The sequence below is a fragment of the Onychostoma macrolepis genome, chromosome 16 (genome assembly GCF_012432095.1).
Source record: "Onychostoma macrolepis isolate SWU-2019 chromosome 16, ASM1243209v1, whole genome shotgun sequence".
Taxonomy (NCBI): domain Eukaryota; kingdom Metazoa; phylum Chordata; class Actinopteri; order Cypriniformes; family Cyprinidae; genus Onychostoma; species Onychostoma macrolepis.
In genome coordinates this window covers 3986631-3999180 of record NC_081170.1, presented here as the reverse complement: position 1 = coordinate 3999180, position 12550 = coordinate 3986631, and the positions used below count along the sequence as shown (strand labels likewise).

General features: G+C 34.6%; 1 protein-coding gene across 10 annotated transcripts in view; it reads right to left on the bottom strand.

Annotated features, from left to right (window-relative positions):
- znf385d (zinc finger protein 385D) overlaps positions 1–12550 on the bottom strand; it is a 129389-nt gene that overhangs the window by 18428 nt on the left and 98411 nt on the right. For all 10 annotated transcript variants that reach the window (XM_058748015.1, XM_058748014.1, XM_058748017.1 and 7 more), the window contains 2 exons: positions 10583–10690; positions 3219–3390 (listed from right to left, as the gene is read on the bottom strand). In XM_058748015.1, the coding sequence (XP_058603998.1) occupies positions 3219–3390; positions 10583–10690 (280 nt within the window). The remainder of the gene's footprint in view (positions 1–3218; positions 3391–10582; positions 10691–12550) is intronic.

The window sequence follows — 12550 nt, the reverse complement described above, 5'->3', positions numbered from 1 at the left end:
TCTTATGAAGTGAAATGCTGTGTGTTTGTAAGAAACAAATCCAACACAATCAAATCCTTGCTTCTGGCTAATAATCCATAACCAGGAGAGACATGTACATAGATCAAGCAGTGTTTACAGGCAAAAAGAGCCATAAACAAATATGTGGGTGTATTTTGATGTGAGAGGAAAACAGGAGATGGAATTTTTCACTGGAGGAAGTGTTATTATGGATTATGGACTTGTATTTTGACCAGAAACAATGGTTTGAAGACTTAAGCGGCTAATTGATGGATTTGTTTCTTCACAGGATGTTAACTGATGTATTTGGAGTGGTGTGAAATTACTGGTGGATTTTTATCAGCTGTTTGGACTCTCATTCTGACAGCACCCATTCACTGCATATGATCCATTGGTTAACAAGTAATGTAATGCTACATTTCCCCAAATCTGATGAAGAAACAAACTCATCTACATCTTGGATGGCCTGAGAGGGTGAATACATTCTAAGCTAATTTTTGTTTTGGGTGCACTATTCCTTTGAAAAAGTCTTGCCAAAAAAACACTGCAGAATTTTTTTTTCATCCACATGTATTTTGCAATTATATTCAGTTTCGTCTTTTGCAATATATTTAACTATATGAATAATCTTTTTGACTTATTGACAAATCAAGAAAAAATGGAAAAAGAGCCAGATGTGTTGCAAAAGAAAATTAGTATTTCATTTACATGCATTGGGGTTCTTTTTGCTTTTAGCTTTGTCTTTTGCAGTATTTTTTTAAACTGAAAGATTGCATGCAAAACCATTGCAACTGTTTAGTAAACTCACCCCAAAGGGTTGACAAGAACAACTTTTGGTGACAGAAATGTGTTGTTATGAATTGCACAATGCACAGAGAACACAAACTGCTGACGCTAATGCATTATTTGTGTTTATGTGTTTGGTCTTGCATCTACGAATCCACACAAACTGCATTTCCTCTGGCTCATAGTGATGAGGCACTGCTTTATAAGACAATAATAGCTTGTGAAGGAGCGTGTCTCTGACTTCAGGCTACACTTTTGCCTTAAAATGCCACAAATTAGATTACACCAGGTGTTTGAGCACAAATAGACATTTTGATTGGGCGAGCTTGACTGCTGGGCCTAAACAAGCAGAACAAAAAAAGAGCGAAGTAAATTATTGGTTCCAGAACAGGTTCCAGACATGAGTTGAGTGCACCTAATTCCACAATGTGCTTACGTACACAATTTTGTGCCATGAGACTCCAGAAACCTGATCCAGCTGTAATCCTGCAGAGAATACAGCCAACCCCTGGATCGCTAACAAACACACACACAGGAGGATGCTGTTTGCTTTGGACCATCTCAAACAGCACTACGAGTCATATTGAACCACCAGAGCGATATATAACTTCGCTGTACTGCGGAAGAACATCAAGATCAGGACAGGTCAATGAAAACCAGAACCTGAAGTGGGCGTCATGCTATTTTCCACTGGTGCACATGAATATGAAGTACTGTACTGGTGCAATAGCGACACAATTACTGCAAAACGCCTGCCTAGGACTCAAATTATAGCCTTTAAGCCAATTCTTGGAACATATTTCTTGTTTCCAGTTCAGAGAGAGATCTTTGTGACAGAAATAGAAGAGGAGGTCAAGTCTTGTCCAGGGAAATCTGATGAATGTTTCTTCTGTAGCACAAAACGGCAATAAATCGCAGAACTCGCACAGATTCTTGCATTTTTCTGAGTTCTCTTTGCGAGTGCAAAACTTGCAGAAGATGTTTGGGTGTTCTAGGTGGTTTCTTAAGTCTTCATGATACGACTTGTGTCAAGAAACCTCTTCAGATAACAAAACCCTCAGTTATAATATCATGTCTTCTACCAACCAGCTGCTAGTCCTTACATATGGATCAATGTAAAAGTGTGGTCATATTTACTGCTGCTTGATGAAATTTTGTGAGCAAAATACAATTCCAGTGGCAATTTGTGCAATGAAGAATTCCGTCTGATGGACTTGCCTGTGCAAAGAAATCTCCCTATGCAATTACATTTCAGATTTAAGGTTAGTGACTCTGACACATGAATTTGCAACACAGACCAATTTCGCTTGTCAAGCCTGAAGTCACACGCCATTGTTTCTGGGTACAAATGTTCAGATGCCAAAACAAACAACAAATGGTGCTAATATACACTCACAGTGTGCTGTAATACTAAAGAAAAATCATGCTCCATACCAAAATCTCAGATGGCCAGACATTGATTTTCATCTTTTATGATCATTAAAATATCGGTGAATAAGTTAATGTTTTGCCATTTTATTGTCCACGAATCTTTGAAAAAAAAAAAAAAGTTTTGTTTACTTGCTGTTTTTTGTTTTGTTTTTTTAAACATATCATTTATTTAGAGTTGATTTGTTTGCTAGCCAGCAGAATAGCTATGGGTGGTTGATTTGTTATTTATTTCATCTGTGCTTTCTGTACCTTGTAAAGTTTCAGCAAGCAACAGTAACTGTGACCACACATTTCTATATTTTTGTTTGTTTGTTTGTTTTTGCCATGCTATTGTCAGTAAATCTTAATTGATTTCATTTATTTATTCATTTAATTTACGTCGTTTTGTTTACATGCATTGTGTTTTTATTAACTATATAAATCATAATTTTGACTCTGAAGACAGATGTTCTTTTATTGAGGTTGCATGCAAAACTAATGCAACTGTTGCAACAGTTTTCTTTCACCTGCAAAGTTTCACTGAACAAAAAGTTAATGTGGCCACATATTTCTGCCATTTTATTGTCTGCCTACCTTTGAAAAATTATTAATATTTTTTTTTTAGTTTAGTTGACATGCATTGTCTTTGCAGTATTTTTTAAATTAACAATATAAATCATTTTGTCTCTAATAAGATGCAGGTTCTTTTGCTGAGATTGCTTGCAAAATTGTGGCAATACCTTCTTTTCACTCAAGCAACAGGAAATGTGGCCACACTTTAACTCTATGAAATGTTTTGCCATTTTATCACATTATTTTATTCATCTGCCCAATCTCTAAAAAAAAAAAAAAACATACACTTCAAAAAGAATCAACACACTGCTCTTTGTATCATACATGCCTGTTGCAAACGGTTCAAGATGAGCTGCACACTAACACTTCGGTTTGGGGGTTTATTCAAGCAAGCATGAGCAGCCATAACAGCGATGCTTGTAAGCATGAGATAACGTCTCTTCTCTTACCTTTTCTGTCAGTGTTGCTGGCCGCTGTGGAGGGAGAGAGGCCTCTGGGCGGCTCCTTGTTGGTATTTTCCCTGGTGACCAGGGAACTCTTGTGTTTGAGGCATTTCGGGGTGTCCAAGGATTTCAGCTTCTTGGCGTGTTTGGTGCCTTTGTAGTGGGCCAATGCCTGGCTCTAGGAAACACAAAACGGGCCAACCCGTGGAGAGGGCCAGCCCGGACCAGGTGTTAGCAACATCAGACAGGGGCGAAGGAGCTCTGAGCCATGAGCAAACAAGCTGCTGGACGCAGCGCTGCAATGTGGCACGCTCGCATTTTATCGACATCAAACCGCCCATCTGTGAGGGTGAAGGTGACATGACGCCCATCTTCAGAGCAGCCCAGTAAAATGGGGCTCTCGGTATGAGAAAGCCTGCTTGCTTGTGAATCTCACATCGCTCAGCATCTTTGTGCTTCACCTGTATGTATCGACTGTCTGGATCTGCTCCAAAATCTAACGAGCTGCCTCCATATGCAGCATTTTAAGGCACCGTAGGCGTGCAGCACAATGAAAGGACAACTTTCCAATTTTTCTATGTGAAAAATGTGAAGCTAAAAATGGTTTGATAATTTGGAGAAAGAAACGAAAAATGTATGAATGCTATAGAGATGAGAAACTGTTGTATTTCCAATATAAGATCAATTATACTGCTTGGCAAACGTCATTGAGAAAGTGAGCGGGTTTGGATAATTGCAAAAATTTCAATTTTTACATTTTAAAATGTAAATATCTAATAGAAAATTTGTTAAATATTTCAATAATTATGTATACATACACACAAAATCATATAAAATATACATATAATTATACTACATATTATATAATATAAAGAATTCTTAAAATAATACTAAATTATTACAAAAATATTGTACGCTTTTATTTCATTACATTTATTCTTTTCAGTGACAAAAACAAAATATCACAAAAAAGAAATTACATTAAATAATTAAATTATGATGATTAAACTTTTAGTTTAAATTAACCATAGATATATTAATATACTGAATGTATTAAATACATAAACATTATATATTAATTATATAAAACAAATGTGCCAAGTTTTGGACTTTTCTGTTTAAAATGTATATTTTCTGTTTTGTTTGTAGCTTCGCTCATCAATTCCAACACACGGTACCAACATACAAGTTAACATTCATTAATTTATTCATTAAAATCATTAACTAGAAAGTTTCAAATATTTTGTGACACTAAATTTGTCTGTTTTTACTCAAGGCTTTCATTTGCAATATTCTAAGCCAGCATTGCATGTATTCTTCACAGAGAATGAAAATCCCATTGTGGAAAAAAATATATATACATCACTGGAGCAATTCAATACCAGCTTCTTCATTTTATGCAAATTCAATGTTTTATCTGCCATTGCCAATAAAATAGTAATGTCTTCTATGAATCAATAAATATTGATTCCTTGTGATGAATTTCGTGATTTAGCATACTTAATTGCATCAGTCAAACAGCACAGTCTTCTGTGAACAAGGTGAAACCTATAATGAGCTTAATTTACATATAAAGGAGACGTGTTTGTGCTGGAAAGAATGACAATGACTTCAATTAAACATTCACAGCGTTAATTCGGCGCATTTAGTGCCTTCTTAAACTGGAATGATTAACTAATCAGCATATCATGTAATTAATTTGACTATCAATTTCAGCCGATTGACAGCGCTACTTCTGATTCATTTATTATTACAGCTTATATAATTAAATAATTGACTATTTTACCCAATATTAATGCATCTTATGCTTATTTATGTATTAAATTACAACCCCAGTAGCATAATCGAGTCTCCTCACTGGAAACGCTTGATTACGGTGGTTTGATTTCAGTCAGGATGTTCCCTTAGAAAGCAGCTCCCTATGTAGGCAGCAGACAGCAAGCAGCTCACTAGGTTTTGGCCTAGTCTCTTTGAGTAATGGTGTGGAATAAAGAGTCTGACAGAGAAGAAAAGAATGGCCTCTCCCAGTCGTCCGTGTGTGAGGTTATTATCCCGTATGACACAGACCCATACATAAAACTTCCAGCTCATCGTGGATGACTTGGTGGGAAACAAATCTTTTAATATCTGTGGGCACAATGTAGGTAGCTTCAAACGCTCTGTGCCATTTGCTTTCACCTTCAAACCAGATTTATTACGGCTCAATTGGACCGTGCCATTCGCAACGTCTTTCAATTGCCCTTGTTTACCTCTAACCGCTAACTCCTGGACGCCTGTCTGACATTGCTAGCAGCGGGGAGGATACTATCAAGAGACGGCTAAACGCTTCTTTGAATAAATAAGGCAGACTTCACTGGTGCAAAAACAAGGTGGGCATGTGAGTAACAAAGACATAGATGCTATGGTCCAGAACTACATATTAAATAAATAAATAAACGGTACATTAATGATAACATGTAAATATATTATATTAAATTATACTTAATAATAAAGGTCCAGAATTACATTTTTGCCACCAAGTTAGAAAAATAAATAAATTAAATAATAACACATTAAAAATATAACAAATACTATAAATAAAACATAAATAAAAATAATCAAATTAAGTAATAATACATAAGAAATAAGAAATAAACATAAAAGTTACATTATTTATTTATATATATATATATAGTAAGTTAGAAACAATAAATCAAATTAAATAATAAAAAAATGATCAATATAAAAATTCACAAATAATTGCATTTCAAAATATTATAAATTGTCTATATCTGTAGAAATATAAATATAGAAATATAAATTTATATATAAATATATAAATTAAATAAATAAAAAATAAAAAAGCTACAATAATTACAAATAATTATAGTTTTTAAAATTGTAATTTTTTTTTTTTTATACATTATGCATATTTATAAGAAATGTATTAATACTTATTACTGGCCATAAACCGTATTTTGCATTATTTTCTCCTAGCATACCGATGACATTCCATCACCCATATGAGCTAGTTAATGTCTCTTAGTAAAACTGCTGTTTATCTGCCAAAGCTGATTTTTACTCACATGTGGTGTTTGGTGCGCGTTCAGTTCAGGCCTTGCTATCATACTCACATTTCTCTCACGACTTATTTCTTTACAATACCAGCCTGCTTGCCAGAGAGGTAATTTTGTAAAGACATTAAGGGCAGATATACCTTTATGAAAAGCAATAAGACGTCATGACGGATCAGACTCCTTTTGATATATTGTATTTGTACAAATATCAGTGCGGGATATGGATCCTAATCATATAGATTTATATCACAGGGTTTGTAAGTAACACATCATTTGAGCGGGATAGTGTTATGAAAATGGCTTTAACAGCAAGATGAATGGGATGTTTCCCGACACCATCCAGCTATTCGTTCCGTTGGCCAATCACAGGGGAGAATGCAGTGACACAGATAAATGTCATGTGCAATCTGAGCCGCAATCAACCATTCATTAAACGTATGACACGGAAGAGCTGCCACTGTGACGGCCGAGAGCGGACGCCCGACGAGGAGGAAGTCAGTCCTGCCCCGTGAGCCTTTAACTAAGATGGGCACCTGCAATGGGACGCTGTTAAATGATGCTATCAATCAATCATGGGAAAAGCAAATTAGAGCCGCAGTCTGTGTTTGGCAGGCAAAGAGCAAAGCACTTCAAGAACTAACTAGGTTTTCTCTCCCCTGCCATTATTTACTGTATTTATAATTCATACGCCCAGAAGAATCCATAACCAAGTGTCTCCTATTTATGTGAGTAACAAACACAGAAGCTAGGGGCTAAAGTACATTTTTGCCAGTAAGTTTGAAATTGAAAAGGAAGTTATTAATAACAATTGAAAGTAATTATAAAATATTATAATGATAATTCATTGTAAAAAAAAAAAAAAAAATGTGAGTAACAAAGACCAAGTTGCTAGTCCAGAACAAACTTTTGGGCAGTAAGTTAGAAAAAATTAAGTAAAAAATAAATGAAATAATGTTAAATAATAAATAAAAATATAAAATAAATATAAAATGGTACAATATTTATAAATAATAAATCTAAAACATAAATTAATATTGTAAATAATTATACAAATTACAAACAAACAAACAAACAAATAAAAAAGAAAAGCATGTGAATAACAAAGGGACAAATGCTTAAGCCCAGAACTAACTTTTTGGTAGAGATAAACAGATAGATAGACAGACAGACAGACAGAGGTACAATAGTTATAAACAATAAATATAAAAATATAAATGAATAATATAAATACTTAAAAGACTCAAAAAACAAAACAAAACAAAAAAAAACCATGCATGCATGCTAAGTAAAAATGACAAGCATTCTAAGATCCATGCATTCTTACTTTTTGGCAGTAAAGGGGAAAAAATAAATTAATATTAAATAATAAATAAACACAAATATTTAAAAAGGTAATAATTCTAACGATAACTGTAAATAATTATAAATAAAATATTATAAATATTAAAAATTATAAATAATTCTAAAATAAATAAAAAAATTAAATTTATTTAAAAAAAACAACAACAAAAACCCGCAAAGCATGACAGAGAAGCTGCCACTGTGATGGTCAAGCCTTTAACTAAGATGGGCACCAGCAATGGGACACAGTTAAATGACACTATCAATCAATCATGGGAAAAGCAAATTAGAGCTAAATTCTCCATTTTTGGCAGGCAAAGAGCAAAAGCACTTCAAGAACTAACTAGGTTTCCTCTCCTCCACCATTATAAAATGTATTTATAATTCATACGCCCAGAAGAATCCATAACCAAGCGTCTCATATTCAAACAGACCTGTGGCGATATATGAAAACCAAATGTCATTTTCAAAAGTCGCCTGGAACGCCTGGCTGGACTCTGTAATTCTCCAGAAGCCATTTAATTTTTGAAAATGTGCCGCATAAAGGCTTCCCGCGCTCAGATTGGAACTGATTGGAAGCTGGAGCACAAACGGCCAATGATAATGAGGTTTTGCTGAGCATACGGCGTGATTTGAATGTATAATCTCTCCCAGACGCTCTCTGTGATTGGCTGCTGGAGAGCTACAGGGTGTGTGATTGGTCAACAGCCCCGCCCCCTAATTCTGTCACACGATCCTGATGGATGCACATAATGAGCTGTGATTGTTGTGCGATAGGCCTCGGTCCTGCGGATATTACAGCTTAATATCTGACAGTGACGCTGTAAATGATCACCTAATACAGCGGATCTGGGCAGTGCTGTTTCTAAATAATCCTATTTGGACTAAATACCTCGGATGAAAGCGTGGCACACAGGAAGAAGTTCTCCTGAATGGAAAATGACAAGGGATGGATGAAGGACGGAAGATAAAATTGTCCTCTAGGCCTTTTTAAAGTCATCCTCAATGAATCGGATGCGTCAGTGGATGATCTATAGTCTGAGCCTAATAGATGGCTGGAAGTATGACGATATATAATGTATGACAGTAGAAATGGATCAAATGTATGGGCAAGAACTTCTTACTTGCTTTATACACAGTGTATTGACAGATCTTCGTACTGTTTGTAGGGCTGGGTAAAGATATCGATTCCCAAAACTAATGACTTTGGTTCTTTATAGTGAATCAAAAACACACAGTGTGGTCTGATTCTTGAAGTGAATCACTCTTAGGTTATCTTTAGTTCATTAATACAGCGCAACCAGAGTAGTCAGACTCTCAAAACAAATGACTCTAATGAACTGGTCCTTTTTAGCAAATTAAACACACACAGTGTGACCAATGTAAACCAAATCACAAACAAATGACTCTTATGAACTGGTTCTTTTTAGTGAATCAAACACATACAGCGTGACCAATGGTATCCAAATCATAAGCAAATGACACAAATAAAAAGGTTATTTTTAGTGAATTAAAAACATACGCAGATTCTTCTGGTTCTTTTCAGTGAATCAAATACAGTGTGACCAATATACTGTAGTACTTTTCACAAATGACTCTGATAAACTGCTTCTTTTTAGTGAATTAAAAACATACAGTGTGACCAATATAGTCAGATTCTAGAGAAAACAAAAGACTCTTCTAATTTGGTTATGGCGTCACCAATGTAGTATGATTGACAAAACAAATGACTCTTATGAACCAGTTCTTATTAGTGAATCAAACACATACAGTGTGATCAATGTAATCCAAATCACAAACAAATGACTCATGAATCGGTTCTTTTTAGTGAACCAAAACAAATAGCGCAACCAATGTAGTCAGATTCTCGAAACAAACTAGTCTTATAATTTGGTTCTTTTTAGCAAATCTAATACAGCATGTAGTATGATTCACAAATGCCTATTATGAACTGCTTCTTTTTAGAGAATTAATAACATATAGCGCAACCTACGTAGTCAGATTCTCAAAACAGATGACTCTTATGAATTAGTTCTTATTAGTGAATCAAACACATACAGTGTGATCAATGTAATCCAAATCACAAACAAATGACTCATGAATCTGTTCTTTTTAGTGAATCAAAACAAATAGAGCAACCAATGTAGTCAGATTCTCAAATCAAATGACTCTTATAATTTGGTTCTTATGAGTGAATCAAACACATACAGTGTGACAAATGTAGTACGACTCACAAATGACTCTGATGAACTGGTTCTTTTTAGTGAATTAAAAACACACAGCACGACCAATATAGTCAATTCTCAAAACAGATGACTCTTATGAACCAGTTCTTTTCAGTGAATCAAACACATACAGTGCCTGACCAGTGTAGTCTTAAAACAAGTAACTCTTCTGAACTGGTTCTTTTAAGTAGTCGAAAACATACAGTGTGACCTGCGTGGTCTCATTCACAAAGAAATTACTCTTATGAACCGGTTCTTTTTAGTGAATCAAACACATCAAACCACCTCCAGTGTAGACCGATTCACAAAACAAATGATTCTTATGCAACGGCTTCTTTAATGAACGGTTATGGTTAAAAAAAAAAAAAGACAGTTTGAATCAAAACACTGTTCTGTGAAAATTTACAGCATTTAGCAATGAGAGAAAATTTATTTCTTTAAGCAAAATGTACATTATAACGGCAATATACCAAAAAGAATCAGAATCAAACTGAGCATTTGTGAATCAACTTGCAATCAGCCCTACTTTTTAGTTGTGTTTATTCATATATTTCATGAAAATAAGCATCATGCTTAGCGAGTAAATAATGCCAGAAATTTCACTTTTGAAAACTATTGCATTAAGTTTCAAAAACCAATGCAATACAGATGAAAGTGATAATCTTAGTAAAACTAACACAGAATCAAAGTGATGTGTGGAAGGCAATATGTATTATATTTTCTCCGGTGGATTTAGGTTAGAACTCACCTGTGAGTTAAACCTCAGCTGGCACACGCCACACGAGACAGCTTTCCTTCTAGAGGAGGACGAAGTGCTGAATGTGTGATGCAAAACAGCTTTCTGAACCGGGTCCATCTGAGGAGAGGAGAAAGAACGGAAAAGCAGTTTTATTAGCCTCATTCACCCCAGCGGCGCGCTGAATGTCAACTCTGTTACCCATCGGACGGCGTGATAAAAACGTCGCCCGCGGCAGCTTCACCAGAAACACGACTTGTGGTTGCGCAGTCTGGAACACGTTAAAGGCCAACGATTTTCACAAACACGCTCTTCAATCAACGCAGCAGGGAAAGAGGAGGGGAAAACAAACTCCACCGAGGATTTCATGAGAACCCGAATCGAAATCATACACTCAGAAAGGTCTGCTGAAATTACAACAGCTTGCATGTGTAGTTGTGCATCTCATACGAGCAACAGATCAGCATTGGGAAGCATAAGTAGATTAAAAGTCACTAGTTTAAATTAGTTAAACATGCATATTCAGAGTTTTGCTCTGAAAAAAGGTACTTTAAATAAAATTTAAAAAAACTTAACAGAAATGTACGTAAGGGAAGAATGTCTTTATTTGCTTTACACACAGTGTATTGGCATATTAGATCATTGTATGTAGGGTTGGGCAAAGATATTGATTCCCCAAATGAACTAGTTCTTTATAGTGAATCAAAAACATGTGCAACCTACCAGTTCTTTTTAAGGAACTCAAACAGTGCAACCAATGTAGTCTGATTCACAAAATTCGATTAATGAATCATTGTTTTTATTCTAGTGAATCAAATATACACAGTGCAAACAATGCAGTCCGATTCATGAAATGATTGACTCTTATGAACAAGTTCTTTATAGTGAATCAAAAAAATACAGTGCAACCTAATGATTCTTTTTTAGGAAAATGAAACACATACAGTGGAATCAATCTAGTATGATTCACAAAACAGCTGACTCATGAATCATTTTTTATTTTATTTTAGTGAATCAAACATACATAGTGCAAACAATGCAGTCCGTAATATCATGAAACGACTGATCATCTTTTTAGTGAATCAAACACATACAGTACAGTATAGAAAGACTAATGTAGTTTGATTCCTAAATGACTGTAATGATAGATATATATACAGTATATATACTTAAATAATCATACTTAAAACTAAGATTATTTATTTATTTTACCAATTCAGTTTATAGTATCTTCCTGTTGTTCAATTTTCTGTTTATTTGTGCTCTCATAAAAAAAAAAAAAAAATTAAATTAAATGTTACTAAAATAGCATTATTTTGTTTAGCATTTACTTGTTTACTAAAAAAATGAATAAAAATCACAAATACTTCCTTCAAAAGGCCTATAAGAATCACTTGAAAACTTTAAGTTTAAACCCTATAAATCTCATCCCTTGTAACTCCTCTTCTTCAACGCTTTAATTATAAATAAATAATTAAAATGTTACTAAAATAGTATTTTTTTTTTAAATATATAAATATAAAAAAATAAAGAAACGAATACTTCCTTAACAGGACTAAAAGAACCAGCAAACAATGTCCGTTTTTTGGTAAATACATATTTAAAATGTTACTTTAATAATACAGTTTTTCTTCAGTATTTAAAAAATAATAAAAACTAAAAGAAATATTAAGGAATCTTACGAATCCCATTCCTAGTATATCCTATGCTGTTTATTCATTGATTTATTTGAGTCACAATCAGTCTAATGTCAAATTGAGGCACGGTGAAACAGGATATGACATCGCAGGTGTAGTCTTCGATGAGCTTGTGAAATTACACCGATGCTCTCAGCCACCGCCTGCTACCTTCATTTGTCCATCTATCAGATAAGCGTCCGCCTCGTGCCTCGGTCTCCTCAGACTGATATACAGGCGCTCTCTCCTCTGATGTCTGTTCTATGATGGTTCAACAACTTGAACCTGCTGCAGACAGATGTCA